Genomic DNA, 26,441 nt, shown 5'->3' on the forward strand with positions numbered 1-26,441 from the left:
CGTCCCCCCCTGCTCAGCAGGGAGCCTGCTTCTCCCTCTCCCTCTCCCCCCTGCTTATGCTCTCTTACTATCTCTCTCTCTCACTCAAATAAATAAAATATTTTTTTAAAAAATATTTTATTTATTTATTCATGAGACAGAGAGAGAGAGACAGGCAGAGAAGCAGGTCCCGTGCAGGGAGCCTGATGTGGGACACGATCCCAGAATCACACCCTGAGCTGAAGGCAGACAGCCAACCGCTGAGCCACCCAGGCGTCCCTAAATAAATAAAGTCTTAGAAAAAAAAAAAAAAAAAGAACATTATCCATAGGTAGACCTGCAGTGTTGGTGTGTACTGGTGTGTGACCTCGGTCTCAGCAGTGGCAACTCCCACCCCCACCCCCACCCCAGAGCAGTGATTAGGCACGTTGTACATCATTGCACTAAGTGCCCCTAAGTCCCTTTGTTGCCAGAATCGTTTGTCAGGGACCGTGCATTGGGAGTTCCTGCTCTGGCCGGACCGGGACTCTGCCATTTATCTAGACTCCTTGATCTTGAACCTGCTCTTTGCCCAGGGCTCTGCTGGAACTAGAGTGACCAAGAGGGACTAAGATAGGCTCCTGGGCACAGGACTGAGGATGATGTTCCCTCTTGGGGCTGGGCAGGCACAGAGTCAATCCCAAGAATGACCTTAAACACTGGGCCCTGCCTTGAGCATCGATCGCCTGGCACCCGTTGGGGACTCAATAAATATGTGCTGAGTGAATGAATGGACCTTAGAGAATGAATGAATGGAATGAATGGGACCTCACAGCTGTTTGCCAGGACACTAGGCCACTTGGAGTAATAAGTTCTCTCTAGGTCATCTTTTGGCTGAGAAGGGCAACACTGACTTACACTGTTCTTCCCCACCCACGGTACATTTTATGTTATATATCTTTACAATTCAGAAAATTGTTTAATGGAACAACAGAAAACAATCCCCCCTTGCAGGTAATCAGCCATGTGGTGCAGTGAGAAGTGCACCTGCTTTGGAACCCGAGTACCTGGGCTTACACTGAAGTGACTCTGCTTCCAGGCTGTGTGGGCTTGGGCAAGTCAGAGGACCTCTCTGAACCACCATTTCCTCACCTGCTGCATGCAGCTAAAGTAACAGCAAAGCCCCAGCACTAAACGTGGCACATTGAGGTACTTTATACAAGTTTGTTTCCTCTTTTTTTTTTTTTTAAGACTTATTTAGAGAGAGAGCGAGAGAGAGCACTAGTGAGAGGCGGGAGAGGGAGAAGCAGACTATCTGCTGAGCAGGGAGCCGAGCATGGGGCTCGATCTCAGGACCCCAGGACCATGACCTGAGCAGAAGGCAGACACTTAGCAGCTGAGGCACCCAGGTGCCCCCAAGTTTGTTGCCTCTTGTTTGTTCCAATCACAGCTCAAACAGAGAACCTCCCTCTGACTCCTTGAGAGTGGGTCATTTGGCCTAGTGTGGGCTGGAGCAAAGCCAAGCTGAGAGGCCTGGTCCATGGGAGAAGGGAGCTATCTTGGAGGAACCTCTCTTGCTTTATGAAGGAAAAGGGTACATGGATCAGGACTCTCAGGGTGCTGGGGTGGCTCAATCAGTTAAGTGTCTGCCTTCAGCTCAGGTCGTGATCTCTGCATCCTGGGATTGAGTCTCAAATCAGGCTCCCTGCTCAGCAGAGTCTGCTTCTACTTCTCCCCCTGCCCCTCTGCCCACTTGTCCTCTCTCTCAAATAAATAAATAAAATCTTAAAAAAAAATAATTTACCGCACTTGCTTAAGCAAAATGAGGAATTTATTGTCTTAGCATTCAGGATCTAGCTTCAGGTCAAGCTGGATCCAGGGACTCAATAGCCCTTCATCAGGGTTTTCTCACTCATCGACCCAGTGACTGGGCAATAGAGTACAGTGACTGTTCTTTCCCTGACTCACAAGTCTCTTAGGGCAGGGCTGGGCTGGTGGCTGATCCTCTTAGGGCAGGGCTGGGCTGGTGGCTGATCGACAGTCCCACTGAACCAGCTCCCTAAGGGAGAAGGGTTGATGTCACCAGAAGAATGGAAGAAAGTAAGATGCGTAGTAAACCTTACTACCTGCCACACACTGTTCTAAGCATTCCTCCCTGTTAATTCACCAAAAACTTATCCTAACCTTACAAAGTAGGTATCGTTTTCATTACTCCCATTTTACAGATGAAGAAGCTCCACAGGTGAGAGTGTGTGAAGGGCAGAGCCGGTATTCGGCCCCAGACAGTCTGGCTCCGGGTCCAGCCCTTTACCACTTCCTCATGTCGCTTTCCTTACCAGACAGTGACGAGATGGTCACGACAGGGGCAGCCCCAGAGGGGGCCCAGCACTCCCCTGGAGTAGTACGGGGAGCAGCTGGCCCAGCCTCAGGGTGAGGCCTGGCTTCAGTGCATCTGGAAAATGCTGGCAGCTCTCAGAAGACTTACTACAAGTTGAGGACATTCCCAGTCTCCACCCCAGGGGCAAATAGTCCTGGCTTGAAGGGTTTACCACCGTCACAAGCTGGCTGTGTGGCCTGGGGCCAGTCACTGCCCCTCTCTGAGCCTGTTTCTTCTTGCCAATGAGCACGTTGGACCTGACTCCCCACCACTGAGAGCTCTCTCTGGGGAAAAGCTGGGGATGAGCTACTCCAACTTGCAGTTGGCCACAAACTGCTGTGTCCCCAGGTGTTGGGAGAAGGTGTCCCCTGCCCCCAGCACATCAGTGGCTCTGAGCCCCCAGAGGGACTTGCCCAACTGTGAACCCAGCTTCCTCTCCCAGGGCCACCCTCTCCCAGGGCTCACTTCACTCACGGTTCCTGGGCTGCCCCTGGGAACCCCCATCCTGGGCCGGACCAGGCCAGGGCAGTGCCTTCCTGCTGCACCTCCTCCATCTGGTGGCTTAGCCTCCAGCAGGTATCACGCTCTCAGGGCAGTGGCTCTCAGTGGAGGTGGTTTTGTAGGGGTTCTGGATGTAGCAAACAAAAATACAATCTTTGGGACATAATTATCCTAAAAAGTTACAAGTTGCTTATCTGAAATTCAAATGTAACTGGGAAGCCTGCATCTTGTCTGGCAACCATACCCCCAGGGAACAGCTGTCATGTCTGGAAACTTTTCTGGTTGTCAAAACTGGGGAGTCCATTGGTATCTAGTGGGTTGAGGCCAGGGATGCTGCTCAAAACCATACTGTGCCCGGGATGGCTCTGCCACGAGGAATCATCCACCCAGATGTCAGCAGAGCCAAGGATAAATTCTAGGTTCTCCCCAAAGCTAACACACTTAACTGCGATCTCAGGGACTTGTCCAGGCAGCAGTGGTCCTCCCCCTGACAGATTAAGTGGCTTGTTCAAGGTCATGCAGCTGGCAAGGAGTGAAATAGAGTCGTCCACCTGTCCGTGCCTTCTCCTCATAGACTCATCTGTTCTAGGCGTGGAAGCCAGGAAATAGTGGGGGAGGGAGGCAGGTGGAGCCTTACAGGGTCCCCAGTCCCCCAGGGGACGGCACTGGGCCTGGGCCTTCTGGGCTCCTTGTGGGAGGCCAAGCGGGTCCTGGAGAGTCCCAGGTGCTGCCACCGGGGGGCAGCAGAGGCTTGGAAATGAGTGCACTCCCTGGAAGCCCGCTATTTTCGCAGCCTGGCAGGTCCACCTCCGGAGATCCTGACCCAGTGGATCGGCCAGGCTCACCAGGCATTCTTTTTTTTTTTTTTTTTTTTTTAAACAGCTAGCAGGTGATGCAAATGTGCAGCCAGGCTTGAGAACCACTGGTCTCAGGCCTTGGTTTGCATCCCTCTAACTTCTCAGAATCACCTTGGAGCCTTAAAAATACCAACGTGGACACAACCTAACCTTAGTCCACCCGCGGATGATGTGTACCCAAAACGTGGTCCCTGCGGACAATGGGAGGCTGTTTGGCCACGAGGGGAATGAAACTGCTGTCCCCCAACGTGGATGAGCCCTGCGAGTCACTGTGCTGAGTGAATCCAGCCAGATGCACAGGATTGACTCGCCTGGGCCCTCGAGTGGTCCAATTCACAGAGAGTGGTGCTCAGTCTGGGCTGGAGGAGGGAGGAGCGGGAGTTCATGTTTAATGGGCAGGCCTTCGGTTTGGGAAAAGGAACATTTCTGGAGGCGATAGCTGCACCACAGTGTGAATGTGTTTACTGCCACCTAACCACACACTCGGAAATGGCTAACATGGTCAATTTTCCATTATACCCATTTTACCACCATTAAAAAAAATGTAGTGGGAGCATAAATGTCACGATTAAAGTTTAAGATCATCCCACAAAACAAAACCACAAATGTCCAAATCTGCTCAGAGCAATTCAAATAAGAGGACCTGGGGGTGGGGACGCCTGGGTGGCTCAGCGGTTGAGCGCCTGCCTTCGACCCAGGGTGTGATCCTGCAGTCCTGGGATCGGATCCCATTTCGGGCTCCCTGCATGGAGCCTGCTTCTCCCTCTGCCTGTGTCTGCCTCTCTCTGTGCCTCTCATGAATAAATAAATAAAATTAAAAAAAAAAAAAAAAAAAAAGAGGACCTGGGGGTGGAGCCCCAGCACTGGGAGCATCTACAAGTGTCCCAGGAGAATTTCAGGAGCAGGCCACCATCTGAGATTATTCTAAAATTCCAGCATCAGAGAATAGTGAGTACACCGTCCATTGATCTGTTGCCACATTTTTTTTTAAAGATTGTATTTATTTATTCATGAGAGACACAGAGAGAGGCAGAGACACAGGCAGAGGGAGAAGCTGACTCCCTGTGGGGAGCCCCATGTGGGACTCCATCCCTGGACCCCGGGATCACGACCTGAGCCAAAGGCACTCAACCGCTGAGCCACCCAGGTGTCCCTGTTGTTGCCATGGTTTTAAAATCTGTCCACAAATTCTTTGATGCTCTTCCTCCCAGAGGTGGGCCCTAATTCCCCTGCCCTGGGCATGGGCGGGTCTCAGTGGCTTGCTGCTGATAAGCAGGGAAAAGCAGAAGTGATGGCAGAGGACATGAGAACTCTAGTGGTAAAGGTCACCATAATTTCTGCTTTGGTGTCTCTCTCTCTCTCTCTCTCTCTCTCTCTCTCTGATCGCTCACCCTTGGAGGAGCCATGTCACGAGAACACTCTCGAAGCCTTCTGGAGAACCATGTGGTGAGGAACAGAGGCCTCCTGCCAACAGCACCATCACAGAAGAGGGTCCTCCAGCCCAGAAAGCCTTCGAACAAGACACGGCCCCAGCCCGATGGCCACCACCTGGGAGCCCTGAGCCAGAACTAGCCGGCTGCGCCGCTCCTGAACTCCCGCCCCGCGGAAACGGTGAGATCCACACTTGTTGTTTTAAGCCGCTACACTTTGGGGTGATTTGTTACACTGCAGTAGGCACTTAATACCCCCATTCATGAGTCACTTAAACCGGCCACTCCTCCCTTTCCACAGCCACCCATTCATCCGCCCCTCTACTCACCTCCCTATCCATTCATTCATCTGTCCATCTATCCATTAATCCATCCTCCCGTCTGTTCCTTTATTCGCCCACTTACTCACCCACCCACCCTGCCAGCCGCCCACACACTCCTCACAGAACACAGAGCCTGGCACAAAGTCGGCCCATGTTTAAGTATCTGTCCAATGAATGAGCGAACGTTGTCTAAACATCACGTCTGTGTTACTTGCTGAGACAGGCCAGGGGGCTTAGCGGCTTGGTCACCTCCCTCGAAGCAGCTCCCCCCTTCCCAGCCCATTCAGCCTCATTTTTTCCTATTGAGAACCACCCCCAATCCTCCCACAAATCCTTTAGGCCTGCCTGATAGAAAAAACCTGCTTCTGTCTCTCTACCGACACCCCCCCCCCCCCCCCCCCGGGGACAAATGCTAAGGCTGCTGGCTATGGCTCAGAGGGCCACCAGCCTGGAGTAGGGGAGACTGGGAACAGCAGAGCCCCCTGCCCCCCGGGGGAGTTTGTGACAGGAAGATTTGGGCTTTTCTGGAAGCCAAGTGGAGCAGCCGCAGAAAAGCCAGTTTCCTTCTGATGGCAGAGGCCTCACTGTCTCCTCCCTGAGAACATCAGAGAGGCCTGGGGCCGCCCCCCACCATACACACGTTTCTCCAGACGAATCCTATCTTATTACTCGTTTTTTTTCATCTATGAAATGGGAATAATGAGGGTATTTTGGAGCTAAGATGACATGGTGTACGGGAGGATCCCCAGCAAGAGCGCAGAGCATCAGTAAAACCCGAGGCCTCCAAGCAGCGGACCGTTGACTCAGGGGACTCAGGCCCCCTCTCCTCCTTGCTTCGCTCACTCTGCTCTGGCTGCTCCATCTCCTCCTGTTCCTCTAACCCTCCGCACCTGCTCCCACCTCAGGGCCTTTGCACTGGCCGCTCTCACTGCCTGGAAGGCTCTTATCCCCAAATTTCCCTTGGCTCCTTCCTCTCCTGCTTCAGGTCTTTACACAAATGTCCCCTTCTCGGTGAGGCCTTCCCAGGCCACCTGTCCACCACTTTCCCTATCCTCCTTTTTGGATTCCTTTTCTTCCCATCACATCTATCCTTTGAAGATACCGTATCTTTTTCTTATTAATTTTGTTTGTTGTCTGACTTCTCTCAGAACACAGGCTCCCCAAGGGAGGGGTTTGGGCTGTTTCCACTACCAGATCCCCACATGTAGCTGAGTGACCAGCACGCAGCAGTTTTACAAGGTGGACGGGTGGATAAATGGGCGGGTGGATGTGATGAGGGAGCAGAAGCCTAGCTGAGGACAAAACACAAACTGACACCCTGCAAACCAATCCCCCCCACTCCTGGGTGGGATGTATGTGACATTCTTCCAGGAAGCTCCCAACTTTTTTTTTGTAAGATTTTATTTATTCATGAGAGACACACAGAGAGAGAGAGAGAGAGAGAGGCAGAGACACAGGCAGAGGGAGAAGCAGACTCCATCCCAGGACCCCCGGATCACACCCCCGGCTGAAGGCAGAGCCTCAACCGCTGAGCCACCCAGGTGCACCCCACAACTGTCTTAATGTTAATGCCTTGCTAGAGGGAAAAACAACCTTAACAATGGCAAGGGCTTTGGAATCCAGTGAGTCTTCTTTAACATGTGAAAATCCTTTTGAAACCTCGCTTTTCCTTACCTCCCCCAACTCCAAGTATATAATCAGCCTTTCCTCACAACCTGGGGGCGGCAGCTCTTTCTGCCTAAGGGTTTTGCCCTGTGCTTTAATAAAACCACTATTTTGCACCAAAGATGCCTCAAGAATTCTTTCCTGGTGGTTGGCTCTGGACCCCACTCCACCAAACCTCACCTGTATCAGACGGATGAACAGATAGTCAAGTGAGGTGGTTGCCTGAAATCATCCAGGTCTAAGTTCCCCACATTCTAGAGAAAGTCAGAAAACTGAGGACCAGACCCTGGGGCTTCTTACAAAGTGGCTGCCAAGGTCCTACCTTCCCTTAGATCATCCCAGAACCAACAGAAGATAGGAGTGGGGAGAAAAAAAGAGATGCTCCCCTCCTCAGGTCTCCCGCTCAGGCCCACTGCCCCACACCCACCCTCAGGCAAGGCAGGTGTCCCCAGTCTTCATCCTGTGCCTGCCCGAATCAGGAAGGAGAACTGGTAAGAGGTGCCAGGGTGGGGAGAGGTGACCATGGCATGTCAGGAAGGTGTGAGTTTCTGGGAGTGACATGGACCCCAGGAGGGAAGCAGGGCCAAGAGAACTTTCTAGCATCCCACCTGAAAAGGCTGCCGCAGGGTGAGCAGACCCTGCCCCCGAGGGAAGCGGAGGGAGGTGGGTGACCAGCCACGGGGGCACCATGTTGCAGGACCCTCGCCTCCACCCCACCCCGTCCTCGCCCGCGCACACCTGGGCCGCAATGTGAGCACCCCCGTGTGCAGCCTGAGAAGCAGCCTGGGCAAGGACGGACGCGCGTCGCTCCCCGCCTTCGCCGCCTTGGAAGAGGGAAGCGGCCTGAGATGAGCGAGGACGCGGACGCGAGGCTGAAGCCCACTAGCCTGGACCGGGAGTTCCTGAAGGATCTGGAGAGGTCGAAGCAGGTGGGCAGAGAGCCCCACGCCCGGTGTGCTCCCAGCGCCGCACCAGCAGGCGGCGGCCGCGGCTCCCGGGCGCGGGACCCCCGGGCCGCGCTTCCCGCCCCCTCCCCGCCCGGGGCCGCGGCGGCGGCGGCGTCTCCATGGCGACGATGACGTCACGGGCCGGGCCGCCGCCCCCCCCTCCCGCCGCCCGCCCCGTTGGCCTCCAGCGGCTCTCGGCCGGCTGCTCGCTCCACAGCCCTGGCTGCCGGTCTCCCGGACCAGCGGCCCCGCCCCGGGAGCCTGCCCCCCCCGCCCTCCCCGCTCGCCTCCCCCCCCGCCCTCCCCTCTTGGGCTGGCCGGTTGGGCCCCGCGCCAGGCCCTTCCCTCGGCTCCACCTGCTGAGCAGCCCCGGCCTGGAGGATGGCCCGGCCCCTATTTCCACCGAGCCGGCAGCGTGCCCTGCACACAGTGGGTGCTCAATAAATTAGAAAAAAATGGTCTTATTGGCGGGCGCCTGGGTGGCTCAGTGGGATTGGCCACCAGTCCTTGATTTCGGCTCGGGCCATGGCCTCCCGGTGGGGGGATGATGCGTGGCCTGGGGCTCCGCGCTGGGGGGGCCGCTCCAGATTCTCTCTCTCTCCTTCCACCCCCTCCCATTCTCTCTCAAATAAATAAAACCTTAAAAAAAAAAAAAAAAAGAACCCAGCCTTACTGAGAGATAACTCACTGACCACGCCATCCACCTAAGTAGAGTGTACGGTTCTGGGGTTTTTAGGATCCTTAGTCACGCCAACATCCCCACTGAAGGACATTTTCATCACCCCAAAATGCAACCCTCTGGCTCTGCCTGTACTGCCCCCCCCCCCACCCCCACCCCCTCAGCCCTGAGCAACCCTTAGTGACTTTCTCCATAGATTTCCCTATTCTGGGCTTTCTTGTGGTTGGAATCCTATAATATGTGGACTTTGGTGACTGGCTTCTTCCACCTAGCTCGGTGTTTTCGAGGTTCAGAGCAACGCTTTTTTGCTGTGTGAATGAATGAGGCTCCGGAAGCAAGGGGAGGGCGCTCTCCTGGCGCGCTGGCGGCCAGCTGGAGGAAGGACACCCCGGGCGACATCCACATCTCATGGCGGGGCTGTGGCCCGGCTGCCCTGGGGACGCGGGACTGTCTTCAGCTCAAGGCCAACCTTTACTTTGGGGTTTTCCTTTTTTTTTTTTAATTTTTATTTATTTATGATAGTCACAGAGAGAGAGAGAGGCAGAGACACAGGCAGAGGGAGAAGCAGGCTCCATGCACCGGGAGCCCGACGTGGGATTCGATCCCGGGTCTCCAGGATCGCGCCCTGGGCCAAAGGCAGGCGCCAAACCGCTGCGCCACCCAGGGATCCCACTTTGGGGTTTTCCATTGATTGATTCACTCATTCATTCCACAGAAATGCAGTGATGACCTACCAAGCTTTCTCATAAATGAACACGCTACTTTTAAAAAGTCAGTTAAAGTGGACAGAAGCTTGCTTTCCAGAGGGCCTGGGGGCTTGACGGACAGCCCTGCAGGTCAGTCCTGCAGAGGCCTCGGCCTCCCGAAGTGCGCCTGACCTTCCTGCTTGGGGTGGCTCACGGGCAGCGCTGAGGCGGCCTCTCAATGCCCACATCGAAGCAAAAGCCCTTTCACTGCCGTGTGAGGCTGTTCCAAGTCCCGCACACCTGCTGCTCTCCACCTCCTACCATGTTGCCACTTCCTCTGCTCTGGGTTTACGGAAATTCTGGAGCTGTGCTGTCCGCGTGAGGGCCACGGGCCAAATTCGGCTGCTGCTGAGCGTCTGAGACCGGTCCGGTCCCACCTGAGATGTGCCGGACATGCCAAATACAGAAGACTGTGCAGAAAACAAAGAGTGTGAAATATCTCAATAATTTTTATATTGACGTGTTGAAATGATATTTGGGGTATGTTAAGAAAAATATAGTTTAATTTTGCCTGTTTCATAAAACGTGGCTACTAGGACATTTTATGTTATTGCGTCCTATTTCTAGAAGGCAGGGCGTGTCTTGAACAGCCACCACCAGAGGAGATAGTTATCCATAAAAAATGAAAATAAAAAACCTGTGAGAGAATCGTTGACCCACTTCCCACCTCAGGGGATGGCCTGTGGCCATCGTTGTGGGGAGCCCCAAAGAGAAGCTGCCACAGCGGGTATACCACGCTCGGGAAGCAGCTGGGTGCCAGCGCCCCTTTCCCCGAGCCTCCTCCTCCTCCCCGGCACACCAGAGCGGGGACACAGGCTGGTGTTTCCGAGGAACAGCTTATTGTTCCTACCATTACGTTTAGAGGGCACACAGCCAAGAGGTCTAGAGCCAAGGGCTTGGTGGAGACCTTCTAGCCGGTCTCAGCCTCCTGCTGCTGTGGAGGTGACCAAGTGTGCTTTGGAGAAGCTTCCCCTTCTGGAGGTGTGTCTGAAGGGCCGGTCTCCATGCATGCCCGAGTGGACTTCACCTCGCTGCCAATCTGAGGGAGCTGGGCTCGGGCTGACCTGACTCAGCACTGGAGAGGGCACGGCTGGGCTGGGGGTCGGGGAGAGGGCAGCACCGAGGTTTCCAAGGCCCAATCCAAATCTGAACAGAGTACCCTGAAAAATCAAGTCAGCTATCCTACTGTATACAGTCGTACATGTTGTGCATTGCACAAGGGTGTCACACTTAAGGGAGTTTAATTATTAAGGAAACTGGCATGTTTATAGTGACCATTTCCCAGCAGGTGGCAGTAGAGTGTTTTGAGGAGGGGACAAACATTCTCCGGGAGGCAGCTTGTGAGGATGGACGAGAAAGTCGCGGTGTTGGCACCACTCACCCTCCTAAGGCCCAGACACAGCAGCCATCTTTTCTCTAATAAGTTCTTTTTTGATGACATTTTTAAAAATCGAGGCGAAATTCCTGTAACATAAACCATCTCAAAGAGGCATCCAGAATACAGTATTGTGCAATCACCACCTCTATCTCGTGGCTAAAGATGTTCATCACCCCTCTGCCCCCCAATAACCCCATAGCCATTAAGCATGGGGTTTCTTTGTGCAGAAACAAAAGTTTCTTCCTAGCCCGCGGCAAATACCAATCTGCTGTTTCTCTCTATAGATTTGCCTACTTTGGATATTTCCCATAAATGGAATCAAACAGTATGTGGCCTTTTGTGTCTGGTTTACTTGGCATAACATTTTCAAGATTCATCCATGTTGGAATGTGTATCCACACTTCATTCCTTCTTATAGACGGGTGAGAGGCCGTTGTCTGTATATACCACATTTATTACCTGTTGGTGGACATTTAGGTTGTGTCCACCTGATGCCACTTTTTAAAAAAATATGTTATTTATTTACTTGAAAGAGATAGAGTGAGCGTGAGTGGGGCAGAGGGAGAAGCAGGCTCCCCGCTGAGCAGGGAGCCCGACGTGGGGTTGGATCCCAGGATGCAGGGATCATGACCTGAGCTGAAGGCAGACACCTAACCGACTCAACTGAGCCACCCAGGTGTCCTCTGATGCTACTTTTATTTATTTATTTATTTATTTATTTTAATTTTTATTTATTTATGATAGTCACACAGAGAGAGAGAGAGAGAGAGAGGCAGAGACACAGGCAGAGGGAGAAGCAGGCTCCATGTAGGGAGCCTGATGTGGGATTCGATCCCGGGTCTCCAGGATCACGCCCTGGGCCAAAGGCAGGTGCTAAACCGCTGCGCCACCCAGGGATCCCCTATTCTTTTTTTATTATTATTATTTTTTAAATTCCTGATGCTACTTTTATTTATTTATTTTAATTTTTATTTATTTATGATAGTCACACAGAGAGTGAGAGAGAGAGAGAGAGGCAGAGACACAGCCAGAGGGAGAAGCAGGCTCCATGCACCGGGAGCCCGACGTGGGATTCGATCCTGGGTCTCCAGGATCGCGCCCTGGGCCAAAGGCGGGCACCGAACTGCTGCGCCACCCAGGGATCCCCCTGATGCTACTTTTAAAAGGGAGTGTAATATATGCAGTAAATGGCACAAATCTGAAATGTCGAGTTCTTTGAGTGTTTAAGCATCTGTGACCGCAGATCAAGAGATAGAGGGTTTCACCGCCCCAGAAAGTTCCCTCCTACCGTCCCAATGACACCTCCTACCCCCATAGTGTCAATAACCACTGCTCTGACCCCTATAAACACAGATGCCTCGCACCTGTTCATGAACTTCCCGTAAATGGGATCCTATGGCAAACCCTCATTTATGTCTGGCTCCTTTCACACACGTAAGGTCTGTCCAATTAATTCATGTCACTATGGGGGTCCGTAGTTGGCTTTCTTTTTCAGTCTTTAAGAATTCCGACGTGACTGTGTCACTGTGGCTTTATTCATTGTGCTGTTGATGGGGACACGTGTGCTGTCCCACCGTGTGCCTACCCTGGTTTGTTTATTCTCCTGTTAGTGGACATTTGGGTTGCTTCTACGTCTTTGGCTGTTCCGAGGAATGCTGCTGTGAACATCCTTGTGTCTCTTGGGGGACGTGAGCCCTCAGCTTTCTGGGGTGTACGCCCAGGAGCAGAGTTGTGGGATCACAGGGTGGGCGGATATTTAGCTTCAGCCGATACGCTTTCCAAAGTGGTCGAACCCATTTCTATGCTTACCGGCAATGTATGAGAGCTTCCGTCAGCCACCGTCTCCAGCTCTGAAAACAGATGCAAGCTGATTCTGGGGTCCCCGGCGTGGCTGAGGTCAGGGCAGAACTACCTGCCGACCGTGCAGTCTCCCTAGGAGGGTTCCCGCAGCCTGTGGCGGAAGTGGCTCCCTCTGTCCCCCAGCATGTTAGTTCCTGTCTTTGTTTGGGCTTCCCTGGAAGCAAGCTTTGAGATAAAGATCCCAGCACAGGGGATCCCTGGGTGGCTCAGTGGTTTGGTGCCTGCGTTCGGCCTGGGGCGTGATCCTGGAGTCCTGGGATCGAGGTCCCCGTCGGGCTCCCTGCATGGAGCCTGCTTCTCCCTCTGCCTCTAGCTCTTTCTGTGTCTCTCATAAATAAATAAGTAAATAAATAAATAAAATCTTTAAAAAAAAAAAAGATCCTAGCACAGGTAGCTTCTTTGGGAAGTGGTGGGATCAAGGGTAAACGAAGGAGACGATGGCAGGAGGTGCCAACAAGCAGGGGAGCCGGGGACAGCTGATCAATGCCGGGGAAAGCAGGCCTTGGAGCGCCCCACCCCACCAGGAGGGAGACAGCCCTGCTCATCACTGAGGACTGCTGCCAGGCAGAGGCACAAATTCTAGGCCCTTCGAAGCCTGCCTTGGGGAGTGAGCCGAGAAACCGAACATCATCCTTGAGTCCTTGCTGGCCTTCCCTCTAGACCACTCACCACGTTCTGCAGCTTTACTCCTAAGCCCGTCTGGAATCTGTGTCTCTGTGGTCCCGGCTCTGGTCCCAGCCCCGTCCGTTCACCAGCCAGCAGTGGAGATCTACCCCCAAATGCCCTGCTCCCTGGGTGACCCTGACCCAGAGGCCCAGGCTTTCCTGGCCTTCACTTCCCCATTGGGTCATGTTAGTACCCGCCTCCCAGGCTCGGCAGGAGTAGTAAATGAGTTCAGACCTGCAAACCCCTTGGTGCCGTGCCTGGGACACGTGAGTGCTACGGAAGTGTCCTGTTAGAAAATGAGTAAGGTAATTGCAATCTCCCTCTCACCCGAAGCCCTCAGGATGGATCCCAGACCTCGGCGTATGATTAATGAAACACTGGCTCATCTCACCCCCATCTTTGCCCCGCAGGGAGCTGAAGCCAGAAGATACATTCACCTGGAACATGTGACTGTGAACTTATTTGTATAAAGACCTTTGCAGATGTGGTCACACTGAGGAGCTGTCCGTGAGGTCATCCTGGGTCATCATCCAGGTGGGCCTTAAATCCAACGGCAGGTGTCCTGATATGAGAAAGCAGAGGGAGATTGGATGCCGGGGAGGGGGGGCGTGAGGCAGACGCAGAGAGGCTGGAGGAGCGCAGCCACAACCAGGGCGGGGCGGGGACACAGTGGGGGGCAGGAGCTGGAAGGGATAAGGAGAGTTTTCTCCTCAGAGAGACTGTGACCCTGCCGACATCGTGACTTTGGACTTCTGGTCTCTAGAAGCATGAGAGAATACATTTCTGTCGTTCTAAGCTACCGGTTAAAAGGGAAGACACCGGGAGCCTCGGCCGTGCCAGGGGGAGGGCACTGGCTGGACGCTGGGCATTGTGCAGGGCGGCTGGGGTCAAAGGACGTGAGGCTCCCAACCTAGCAGGAGCCCGCAGGTCCCACCAGGGGACGGCCGGGGGCTGACAGTGGTATCACTCCCACAGCCCCAGTCATGGAGAGAGGCTGCCCAGCTGGGATGCCCAGGGGAAGAAACGTCTTGACCTTTCTCTTCCAGCCTCCTGCCGCCCACCCCCCCGGGGCAGGGTAGCCTGCAATCTCCAGGCTCCCCTGGAAGCCAGTGGCAGAGGAGCCCAGGTGATGCAGAACAGAGTGAGGAGGAGGGCTGAGGGCACGATGGCTGGCAGGGTCCCTCCTTCCATTTGGTTGGTAGTTATGTGCGCTGGGGTGAGCCAGGCCCTCCCCTGGGTGGGGGGAAGGATCAGGGACGGAGTAGCTGGCAGTGCCTTGCACACGCGCCTGCACACGCACATGCACGTCCCCACCCAAGCTGGCCATCATGAAGCCAGGGCCCACTCGTCACCCCTGCAAATCCAAGACCCTCCTTACCCTCACCCATGGCACCTGCTTTCCCTGTGTGGCCAGAGGTGGGGCAGCTAATACTCATCATGTTCCGGGGCTGTCCACTTAGTGGGTGTACAGAGGCCTCTAGAAGTGAGGAGGGAACGGAGAGCAGGGATGGAGGGAGGCAGGGGAGGTGGTGAGGGGAGGAAGGTGGTGTAGGTTGGACCTGGGAGGTAGTGAGGGTGCCACTCCAGTCTGCTGGAGAGATGAGGGGCCTGGCTTAGGGTGGGGGAGGTGGAGGCACAGACGGGTAAGGAGACTCGGGAACACTTGGGAGTGGCTTCAGAAGGCTGGCAACAGCCTGCACATGGGGTGGGTCGGACAGTAGGGCCACTGGACTGCGGTAACGCCCTTGCTGGGTCAGGAACCCTGGGAGGCAAATGACTTGGGATCGGGTAGAAATAAAGTCTCTCCTCGGACACACTGAGGTGCCTCGTGGGCACGTCTGGGTGAGGGGGCAGCTGGAGGGATGGTTGAAAATCAGAGACGCTTCCATGAACCAGTGGCATCTGTGTGGCCCAGAGGTCCCAGAATGCAGTGTCGGGCCCCGCCCAGACCTTGCAAAATCAGAATCTGCATTTTCCCAAGACCCCCAGGTGAAGGCCAGGTGCACTGCTCCTAGAAGTTCTGGGCTAGAGCTGCAGAAAATGCCCCGATGCACACGTTGGCCTGGGTTTTCTCCTGGCGGTGATTCTATCCCCTGGGGACATTTCTTATTGTCACGGCTGGGGGTGGGAGTGGGTGCTACTGGCATCTAGCTGGCCGAGGCCAGGGACACCGTGTGACATCCTAGGATGCACAGAATGGCCTCGCTACAAAGCGGGGTCTGGCCCCGAATGTCAACAGCGCCGAGGTTGAGGAGCCCTGGCCGCTGTGGAGTCCTGACCTTGGCCTAGGTCTCGTCCCCAGCCCATCCCCACCGAAAGGCTCCCTTGAAGCCACACAGAAAGGCCAGATGTCAATGAGTCACTTACAGTTTATTTTTGCCTGAAAGTATTTCACATCTCTGAACACAGCTACGTGACAGTAGTATTAACCATCAGGAAAAGCAACAGTGCGAAGGGGAAAGGTGGCATGTCTTGGTTCTTTTTTTTTTTTTTTTCCTTTTTTAAAGTTTTTTGTTTGTTTGTTTGTTTTTGCTTCTGCTTCTTCCTGCACCAGAGTGCTGTAAAGTATGGGACCAGAGGGGAGAGAATAAAACCAAACAACGGAAAACAACAACAACAGAAAACAACAGAACACGGAACGGAACACACTCACACGCACACACAAAATAAAACCTGGCACGGGAAATGAAGTAAGAATGAAACCCAATTTCTTTTTTTTTTCCTTTTTTAAAAAAATGAGGGCATAGTCGGGGGGGTAATAAAGTCTACCTAGCAAAGTATAAAACGACAAAAGCATGGTTTCCATTGAATAAGATTAAATATATATAAAACAATTACATTGACTGGGGGGTTAGGTCTGGAGGTGCCGGAGGGGGCGGTATTTGTGCTGAACCAACAGAAAAGGGGGCCTGGGGGGAGAGGGGACCCCAAGGAAACCATGGAAGGGCTGTTCTGTACAGTGAGGGCTCGTTAAGAAAAAGCCAACTGTTTACAAAATAAACGGAGGTTGGTGTGTCTTGGGGACAGGGGTGGGGACAGAAGGGGCGTCTGTGCTGCAGTGGTCACATTCATGGGGGGGGGGTGGGCAGTCAGGCTGGTGGAGGCGACGTCTCTCTCTTCTCCCAGGAGACCATGCAAAGAAGCGGGCATGCATGAGGAGACCACGCGAAGCACAGGATGGCGGGGAGGCCATGGGCCAGTCTCAGTCGGGACAGGGTGGCTGAGGCCTCCGGAGATGGGAGCTCTCCGGGGCAGGGCGCAGGGGGGACAGGTCAGCACCCCCAAATGTGTACAAGGGGGCTGAGGGAAAGCTGGGGCCTGGCAGGAGCAAGACTACAACGTGGGGACCCCACTCCCCCCCCCCAGCCTGACCCCCACCCAAGAGCAAGTTGGAGACACTGGGAGGTGGAGATGCACAGTGGGGGCGGGCGGGTGGACGGACAGACGGCCGAGCAGCGGCATACGGAATCCGTTACAAAAAAGCAATTCATTTTCCAAGGAGTTTTTTTTTTTTTTTTGTCTGTTTCCTTTAAAAAAATAACAATAATACTAGCACTACCCCAACAGCTGACTGGTTTATACAGTACTACAGGCCAGGGGCGGGCGGGGCGGGAGGGCGGAGGGGGGGAGGGGCAAAGACTCCATAAATAAGAGGCAGGTCCCAGACCCGCAATTTGTCAACATTTCTTAAATAGGCGCATTATTTAAATCTTATGTACAACGAGAATCACTTTGCATAGCAATGGCGAGGACACAGGATGGTGTGCGATGACATGTCTGGGTTTTCTCCTCCCAGTGGGGGGGGGGGGTCTCGGTGGAGCCTCTGAGGAAGGACGTGTCCTTCCTTGGCCCGCGAGGCCCATCGAGGTCGTGTGACAGTGGTGGCATCAGGGTTGACTTTTCCCACACAGCATTAAACACAAAGGCAAAGAAAATCCACAAAGGGTCCCCCCTCCCCGAGCCCCCCGCCCCCCCACCCCCTCCCCCGACCCGCTGATGCTCCTCTGGTTGCTACAAAGTCCATTTTAGACCAGGTCAAGGTTTCCAATTACGAAGCTAAAAGAATTAGGCGGGGCTGGGCGTGCTTGCGGCCCCCCTCCCCACCCCCTCCCCCCTCCGCCCTCCGCCCCCAGAAAGACTCCCCCATCTAGCTCACAGCCGGGTGCTGGGGGTGGGACCCCAGGACCGGCGCTCTAGGCTATTAGTCAAGAATTGTGTGTCGCAGCTGCGGACTCCTTCCTGCCGCGCGGAGGTCACCAGGCTTCCGTGTAGCGGACGTCCACCTCCTTCAGGTTGGGCAGCTTGGCCTGTGGGCAGCAAGGAGGAGCCTGGCTCGCCTGCCTCAGTGGCCCGGCCCCCCTCGCCTCCCCCGCCTCGCCACGGGCAGCTCCCTGGGTGACCCCGGTGAGGACGCATGTGGGGTGGGCCCCGGGATCGCGGGTGACAGCTGCAGGGGACCCCACGCCCCCTCTCCTCCGGGAGGCTGTGCATCCCTGGCGCTGCAGGCCGGAAGCCTGGGGTGAGAGCCCAGGCCCGCCTTGTGCTGGCCACGCAAGCGCGCAGAGCCCCCCGCCTCGGGGGGCCTCGGGCATCGTCTGTGGAGCCATGTGATCCAGTCCCCCGGCTCCCAGGACCCAGGACGGTGCCAAGGACAGAATGCCTGGCGGACAGCACGGCCTGCCCGACCCCCGTGGCGTGCTCTGCCGATGGGGACTATTCTCTCTTCCTCCTGCTGACAGGCCATCACTGCCAGCCACCGGGCAGGCGAGTGGGGTGGGATCACCGTGCGGGCAGGTACTCCGGGTGGCTGCGATTCTTCCCCCTGGGTCCCCCTCGTCCGATCCCACCTGCTGTTGCTCAGAGCCGCTTGGGGCTCTCCATCCCTGCTACGAGCAAGACACAGCTCCTCCCTTCCTTCTTTTACAAACAGCCGCCTTCTCTGCAAGCCTTCCCCGCACAGAGCCGGCTACTTGCTCTCTCCCTCCACTCCCTCCCTTCCACTTTCCGGCTGCACCATGACCTGCCAGTGTGCACAGTGCTCCTCTCCTGGGCCGGCAGAGCTTACTGACTGGGCGGCTGCAGTCACCCGTGCGGCACTCAAAAAGCCTTTAAGCCAACCCCTCGGAACCAGGAGACTGCAGCACAGGGATCTAGGTTTGCAGGTTCTCCTGAAAGACGGGAAGCTCTGGCTGGCCTCTCTCTCGCCTGGTGCGCCTGGTGCGGAGTGCAGGCCCCTCCCTAGAGGCAGGGAGGCCACCTCCAGGCTGGTCCAATCCCTGCAGCACAGAGGCTGGGCCTCACTGGCCAGGATCCTCAAGTTGTCACCACGTGTCTCTCAAATGAGTGAAAGTGGCTTTCCTCCACAAGTGGCCAACTACGTACACCCTTTGGCTGCTTGGGGGCCGTGTCTGGATCTGTGCTTCTTCAACTTTCAGGGTCATAGCAATCCTTGGCAGTGGGGTCAAAATGCCCACGGGGCCTGGACAGGAGGCCCTGAAGTCTGTGTCGATGACAAGCCCGAGCGAGGTCTGAACCCCCCCGGGATGGGCACTCAGGCCGGCTGCACCCCTGCCCCTGCTTCACGGGCTCCTCGGGACCCTGCGGACAGCTCTGCCTCGCACACTCACTTCTTAGGCCCTCCTTTTGTGAAGGCTCTTCTGCCCCAGTAAGCAGGGCTGGCTGTCCCCTGTGCCCTCCCTGCTAGTCCCTGAGCCCTGTCCTGCCCAGGTTACTGCATTCCGCAGGGACCTGGCACATAGTAGGTGCTTTGGAAGTAGCTGTGAGTCTGGCTGAGCTGGAGGTGGAAGCTGAGGTGTGTGTGTAGGGGGGTTCCTGCTGGTGAGGATTCCCTCCCAGTGGCTTCCAGCGTGTGAAGGTGCCAATGTACTCATGATTCCATCTGGCTGCCTGGCCCAGCCCCTCCGTCCTTGGCACTGGCTATCTGCAGCCCCACTCACGCCTTCTGGGGCAGATGGTACGGAGCCCAGGGGGATGGGGGCAGGCTGCTAAAGGCCCAGCTCCACTAATGCCCAAGGCCTGTTTTACAAACAAAATGCGCCCTGCCTTTCCCCACTCGGATCTGCTTTCCTTTCCCCAATTTTATCTTGCCAACCTAGCCCAGGCTGCCGGTCCAGGCTCTTATCATGTGTGACTGCACCAGCCCCATAAATGTTCTTCCTGTTTCTACTCTTGCTTGCACCACCTCCCGCCCCCGTAAAAAATCAGTTTTCCTGGTAACAGCCAGAACAAGCTTTTACAAGTATAACTCACTACATTGCTTAGAGCCTCTGAAAGCTTTCTACTGGATGAGGTCCAGAGCCCTTCTGTGACCTACGAGGCCTCATTCAGTCTGGCCCCAGTCTATTCTCTCTTACTTTCTAGTCACATCTGCCACAAAGTCTGCTCATGCCAACCCTTTCTGCCCCAGGACTTTGGCGCTTGCCTTTCCTCTCACCCTTTGCATCTGTGGCTTATCTTTTAGGTCTCATTTATAGGGCCTCTACTTCAAAGGGACCATTCCCTGCTGGCTTCCTCTTTATCACTCCTTTCAACCTGCCATTATTCGATTTACTGCCTTAAGTAAGCAGGTGTAACAGCCTTTCCTGTCGGAGAATAAGCTCCATGAGGGTGAAGTGCCAGTGTCTCGATGCTGGAGATGGACGGATGGATGGGGGGGGCGGGGTAGGGATGGATTACCTTCAGATCCTCATAGGTGTCAGCCGAGAGCTTGGTGCTGTTCATGTTCAAGCTGCAGAGACTCTTCATGGCTGCATAAGGACAGACAGACACAGTCGTGAAGTCGGTGAGACCTCCACAAGGGCAGCTGCAGGTACAGGACAGTCAAGTTGGGGGCACTGACTGCTGGGGTCCAGGCCCCCGTTTAGGAGATGGGGTGGAAAAGTAGAGTTTCAGGGGCACAGCCAGGGGGTCTGTTTCAGGCAGGCGCTGGTCTGGACCTCTGTTCTGTCCCTGCCCTCTAAGCCTCCCTCCCTTCTGGTCCCTCTGTCACATCCCTCCACTGCCTGTACCCCGAATGTCCCCAGAGCTTGCCTGCCACACTGTACACTGGCCCCCGTGGACTAGGTCTGGCCTGTCCCCCAGGGGAACTCTGGACGCTCTCCTGGTGGAGCTGACCCAGGCCGCAACTTCCTGAGGGCAGTTCTCAAACTTCAGTTTAGTCAGGAGCTGCTCATTAGAGATGTGATGCTCTGCGCCAGGGACTGTGTGACTCCAATGACAGTGTCCAAGGAGCACATTTGTAGAGAAATGTCTCCAAACCTCATCTTCCTGCCCTCCACCACTCCTGTCTCCTGCTCCCACCCTTCCCAAGCCATCTGGAATTTGTCAACAACCTTGCAGGAGCCATGGCCACGGCCTAGCAAACCCCTGTGGGCCAATCCCTACGTATGTGTCTTGTACACCCAGATCCAGTCGCCTCTCTAGGAAGCCTTCTATTCCTCCCAGCCAAGGCATGGGGCCTCTGGTCTAAATCAGTGGGTTAGAAATGGGAACTGCAGATTCCCAGGCTCAGCACCCAAGAGTTTTAGTCTGAGAGATTAGGGTTGGGGTACAGGAATCAGCATTTCTGGGTTCCCTGGGGGTCTGTGTGTGTGTATGTATATCGAGATCTTTTTTTATTTTAGAGCAAGAGAGAGTGTATGTGTGAGTGTGGACAGGGTGCAGAGGGAGAGAATCCCAAGCAGACTCCCCACTGAGCACAGAGCCCAATGTGGGGTGCAATCCCATTACCCATGAGATCATAACCTGAGAAGAAAACCAAGAGTTGGATGTTCAACCAACTGGGCCACGCAGGCGCCCCTTGTGGCTACTTCTGCTAGGGCAACGCTTCTCAAACGTGAACAGTGTGCGGGAATCCCATGGGCATCTTGTTAAAATGCAGTTTCTGAGACAGGAAGCCTGGGGCTTCCTGAGAATTCACGTCTCTAACCCCAAGTGATGGCTGCTGCTGGTCAGGGGAGCGGGGCAGCAATGTCCTAGAGCACTCGCCTTGAACTTGATTTCTCAGGCAAGTATCTGGAGGGTACGGGTACTCATTTTTCCCTTTTCTTCTAGAATACAAGCTCCCTGAGTTCAGGGATATTTCCCTCCTGTTCTGTTCTGAGGACGGTGCCTGGCACACAGCAGGTGCTCAGTGAACATGTGAATGAATGCGAGCACGTGTGAACGACGCAGCCCTCACCCCCTGCTCCCAGCGGCCCCCTCAGTACTCACAGCTGAGGGCCAGTAGGCCGGCGTCGGTGACGGGCGTCTCGCACAGGTTCAGCACCTGGAGCATGGTGAGGTGTTCCGACAGGAGCCGCAGGCCGGCGTCTCCAAACTGTGGAGCACAGAACCTCTCAGCCCTGGGGATCGAGAGGTCTCCCCAGGGCACCCAGGGAAATGACCTTGAGGCTGGGGAAGCAGTGGAGGAAGGTCATGGGGACACAGCCTCCACGCCCTGGGGCTCTGGGCTGCTCTCACTTCTCTCCAAAGACTCCAATCTTCTCCCGACCTGGGTTCGAGTCCAGCTGCTGCTGGTGGGATGGGGGCCAGGCAAGGGCCATTCCCAGGAGTCTTGCTGTCTGTCCAGGGCTTTGAACTCAGTGGCTCTGGCTACAACTGGAGGCCAAGGCAGCTCTTCCCCGGGCAGGACAGTGGGGTGGGGCGGGATTGGAAAGCAGACTGCCAGGAGCACCCTGGTTTCTCTTCTGTAAAACGAGGGTGCCAGTGGGGCCTACACATCACAGGTGTGGTATGGAGCCACATGCACTGATCCACGTCAGATGCTCAACAGCGCAAATGATCCTGAGCGTGGGCAGTATGCAAGCATGTGCTGTGGTGGTTATTACAACAAAAAGACCTGTCAGCTGCCCATGCGCCCCCCTGGCAGCTGTGTGAGACCGGCCCACCTCTCAGCCCTGCCTCTCAGCGCTTCTAAGACTTTTTCCAGCACATCCCTGCCCTGGGCCTCAGCAATTCCAATTGTGAGATGGGCCTCTGGGCTTCATGAGACCCTAAACCTCCTCTGGCCTAGGGAATGGGTGCTGAGCTGGGGAGGGGGTGAGGTAATCAGGGGACAGGGCCATGGGCTCTGGGCAGGAAGGCCAGCCGTGGAGGGTGCAGAGCAGGTACACAGCAGGGGTGCATGGGGGCATGATGTGGGGGCGGGGCCGAGCAGGGTGCAGGCAGGCGGTGTGCACCTGAGTGGACCACAGGTTCAGCTGCTTGAGAGAAGGCAGTTTGATGAGGTGCTCAGCGCAGGCACTGGTTACGTTGGTGAAGGCCAGACTGAGGTTCTCCAGGTTCCCGAAAGAGCCAGAACTCAGCAAACGAGCCAAGTCGGCGTCCTGCAAACAGACGGGCAGGTTGGGTCTCGGGGAAGGCCTGGGGTTGCCAGCAGCTCCTGAGACCCCTTCACATCCCCTCCCCACCCCCTTCCCTTGCCCTGCAGAGAGCTGTAGCTGAGGGCAACGAATCCCCAAGGGGTGGGGTGATGGTGTGCCTCAGGGGCTTGGACTGAGGGGGCCGCTGGGGAGGGAGGGGCTGCCTCCACGTCCCTGTGGGTGGGGGAGAAAGCCTCCAGTACTGTGACTCACACCCTGAGTCACCGACTGGGGTGTTCTGAGGCCATGTCCCTCCCACGTACATGTGTACCTGGCCGACTCACCCTCCCAGGCAGCAGCTTGTGCCCATTTCCCCTGCAAACACTGAGGCCACCCGACTCCAAGGCTTGTGTGGTCACTGCATGTGTGATCATTAAACCGTGAGGTCACCAAGGGTAATATCTGCTCTCCCTTCCACCTCAGTGACTGAATCTTTGAGTTTTAACCATCATGTGGCTGCCCTCAAGGCTAATCTCCCAGCCAGGTGCGGCCATGTGCTGAATCCAGACCATGGTATATAGGGAAATGTGTCCACTAGGACTTTCAGAATGTCCTTAGAGGGAAGGGGCATAGTCTCCTTTGCTCTTCCTTTTGCTGGCTTGAATGGAGACATGACGGCTAGAGCTTGAGCAGCTTTTTTGGACCATGAGGTTAAAGTCTCATGCCAAGGACAGAGGAGCAGCAGGACACAAAGAATTAAGATTCCGGAAGACTTGTAAATGGGGGTGGATAAAAGCATAGCTTCATAGTGTTGTGATGATAAAATGAACTCATGGCCCAGTATCTGGCACGAATATACTCCATGTATATTAGCTACTATTACTAACTGGTAACGTAATAACATTAACATCAACACATCAACAATAATCTTTATCATGTTTGGTTTCCTGCAACCTGGTTCCCTCCTGGAAAAGCTGGCCTGTCAAGGACTATGTTGTCCTTGTTCACCTCCACCAGACACTCTGCTGTTCCCCAGCGGGGAGGCCCAATCACCTTCTTCTTCCCACCCGCCCCCCAGGAAAATGAAACCAACTCACTGTGGACTTGGAGGGCAGTGTTAGCCTGGTGGGCCCGCCTTTCCTTTGCTGCAACAGAAGCAGACTGATCAGACCCATCCTTTCCCCTGAGCTTCCACCATGCATACCCCTCCTTGTTAACATCACACAGTGCCATTTTCATCTCCGGGTGGGTGCTAGAAGGCAACATGGCAGTCTTGGTCTCGGGGCAGGCCCTGAGACCAGGTTGGGGTGTAGGTGGTTTATCAGAGAGGGGATCCCAAGAAACACCACCAGGGAAGTGAGATAGCAATGCCCCTTGAGGAAGAGAGTTTGTTAGCGTACAGCTACTACTGGGGGTCTCTGGGTCATGTCTCAGACATGTGCCCCCTGCACAGAGAGGGAGCTGAGGTATTTATACACCCTCCCCCACCAGCCATGTGTGAGAGCGGCCCCAGGGGCCCAGGGTGGTGAGTTCACTGCCACTTTGAAGTCCAGCCCTGGTGCCCTTGAAGAGGGGCCTAAGGGATGTAGATGGCTCTGGGGGTGTGAATGTACTCTTGGCCAGGCACCCTAGGAGCTGTGTGACTCTGGGCCAATGACTTGACCTCTCTGTGATCATCTGGAAAAGTGGCGGGTGGTAGTCCTGACTTCTCAGGGTCTGGAGGAGGACTAGCTGGAACACAGGCCCAGGCAGTCCTGGACTCTGCCCTGCTGTGCCTCAGCTATGCTCCCTCTGGCTGGCCCAGCTCTTGAGCTGCAGAGCTGGGCTGTGGACTCACCAATTCCTTCAGCTCCCGCTGCCGGTCGCATAGCTGCTCGTACATGCGCTTGCCCACGCCCGTGCTCTCCAGGGTTGAGATGATCTGCAGCTGGGTGTCATTGTTGTCGATGATGTTGTATTCCAGCATCAGGCACAGGATCTGCTCGAGAGCAGGGCAGGCGCCTTACAGCCAGCCTGAGACTCCAGGCAGGGCTGCTCCTTATAGGCACAGGGGGCCAAACCCTCCTTCTGGGCCATCAGCCCCACACTCCAGGGGACAGGGGTCTATGGATCAGCTCTGCATGCTCTGTGTATCCTAAAATCTCATCCTGAAAGTGAGCACCCAATTTATCCTCTCTCTGCATTTCTGCCTGTGTGACATTGGGCTGATCACCAGCTGCAGCTTCCCATCCATACAATGGGAACGTTCGTGTACACCGAGCTGAGGATAGCGCAGGCCCTTGGCAAATGCACGAAGGAAGGATACATGCTAGGGCCTGATGGGTTGGTAGAGAGCCCAGAAGACAGGACACCTCTCCATCCCTGGTTTTCTCCCTTTGCCTGGCACATGGCTGGTGCTCAAGGCATGCTTGCTGAATTAAACTGAAGCCCTGGAAACATCTGCCACACTGTGTCCGGGAGCCTCAGGCAGCTGCCCTGCCCTACTGCCCGGGATTCACATGCAGGCAGTCCTGCCTCGAGATCCCCTCTCCAAGGACTTCTCCCTTTCCAAGCAGAGCCCACTGAGCCCAGGCCCTCACGGCATGGCTCACCTGCCTCTTGGCTCCCTGCTCACCCCTGTCCCTGCAAGTCCCCTGAAAACCACTTGGACAAACCTCCAAGATCCTTAGCAGGGCCTCTGGGCACGTAGTAGGCTCTTCAGGCACATACACCCAAATCCCCAACCTCTTGCCCCTTGACTCCACCATCCTGGGCTCCCCCTGTCCTTCCACCACACCTCTTCCTGCTGCAGGGCTGGCAAGTGCTGCCCTGGCCTGGATGCTCTACTCCTGCCTTCTTGTTAACACGCTGGCCTCCAAAACTCACTGTAGCACCCCCTGGCAGGGAAGAAGCTCTAGGGCTCAAATTCTTCCCACTAAGAGGTGTTCTCATCTCCATCCCCTTAACTTTGGGCTGGCATTTCTCATGGATAGAATTTGGCAAAGTAACACCGGCTGACTTTGGAGGTGCTTTAGGAACAGCGATACAGATCGTGCCAGTCTGCCTCTGGACAGTAGGTCTGGGGGCCTCAGGAGGACATAGAGAGGAACTGGGCCAGGTGTGTGTTTCCACTCCCTGGTGAGTGGAAATGCTGCTGCCCCAGGCTGCTGTGTGGAGAGGTCTGGATTCCCAGATGCTCCAGCCTCCCCATGAGAGACCCAGAATAAGAACTTGTCTGCTGAGCCCAGTCACCCCAAGATCCGTGAGCCAATGAATGAGTATCATGGCGTTAAGCCCCTGTTGGAGTGGTCTGTTACACAACACAGCAACAGACAAATGGGGCAGACATGTCCCTTGATCCCTTGGGTCAACACAGAACACAAGTGAAATGGATAAATTGTTTGAGGAAGGCCGCATGCTCCCTCGAGGCTCAGGGTAGGCTGAGGCTACATCCACCTCATCTGCTGCTGTGCTCCCAGCTGCTGTCATAGCTCTGGGCTCCTGCAAGGCGCTCAGTCAACAAGGATGAAGGACAGGACGAGACAGCAGCCTCGCCAGGGCCTTGGGTCAGCTCCTTACCTCGACCATGGTCTGATTCCCCCTCAGGGCCAGGAGCATGCAGGGTCCCAGCTTGTTTTCCGCCAGGGAGAGCAGGAATTTTTTGGTCTTGTAACAGGAGCCCATGAGGATGTGCACCTGTGAAGAGAGAAGGCCAAATCAAGAGCGGTGGCCACCGCGGGGCTGTGGCCGGA

General features: G+C 55.3%; 1 protein-coding gene and 2 long non-coding RNA genes across 4 annotated transcripts in view; 2 read left to right on the plus strand and 1 right to left on the minus strand.

The window, feature by feature from the left end:
- The first annotated feature begins 986 nt into the window (after positions 1-986).
- Positions 987-7,232, plus strand: LOC112911891 (uncharacterized). Its single transcript, XR_011996110.1, has 2 exons — positions 987-1,167; positions 5,093-7,232. It is a non-coding gene; the product is annotated as an uncharacterized lncRNA (long non-coding RNA).
- A 576-nt stretch (positions 7,233-7,808) lies between these two features.
- Positions 7,809-10,007, plus strand: LOC140594792 (uncharacterized). Its single transcript, XR_011996111.1, has 2 exons — positions 7,809-8,040; positions 9,010-10,007. It is a non-coding gene; the product is annotated as an uncharacterized lncRNA (long non-coding RNA).
- A 7,404-nt stretch (positions 10,008-17,411) lies between these two features.
- Positions 17,412-26,441, minus strand: part of CMIP (c-Maf inducing protein) — a 228,780-nt gene continuing 219,750 nt past the window's right edge. For both annotated transcript variants that reach the window (XM_025988583.2, XM_025988584.2), the window contains 7 exons: positions 26,269-26,385; positions 24,548-24,688; positions 23,808-23,855; positions 22,588-22,734; positions 21,620-21,725; positions 20,084-20,154; positions 17,412-17,694 (listed from right to left, as the gene is read on the minus strand). In XM_025988583.2, the coding sequence (XP_025844368.1) occupies positions 17,641-17,694; positions 20,084-20,154; positions 21,620-21,725; positions 22,588-22,734; positions 23,808-23,855; positions 24,548-24,688; positions 26,269-26,385 (684 nt within the window). In that variant the 3' untranslated portion in view covers positions 17,412-17,640. The remainder of the gene's footprint in view (positions 17,695-20,083; positions 20,155-21,619; positions 21,726-22,587; positions 22,735-23,807; positions 23,856-24,547; positions 24,689-26,268; positions 26,386-26,441) is intronic.

This window comes from Vulpes vulpes, chromosome 12, assembly GCF_048418805.1.
Source record: "Vulpes vulpes isolate BD-2025 chromosome 12, VulVul3, whole genome shotgun sequence".
Taxonomy (NCBI): Eukaryota; Metazoa; Chordata; class Mammalia; order Carnivora; family Canidae; genus Vulpes; species Vulpes vulpes.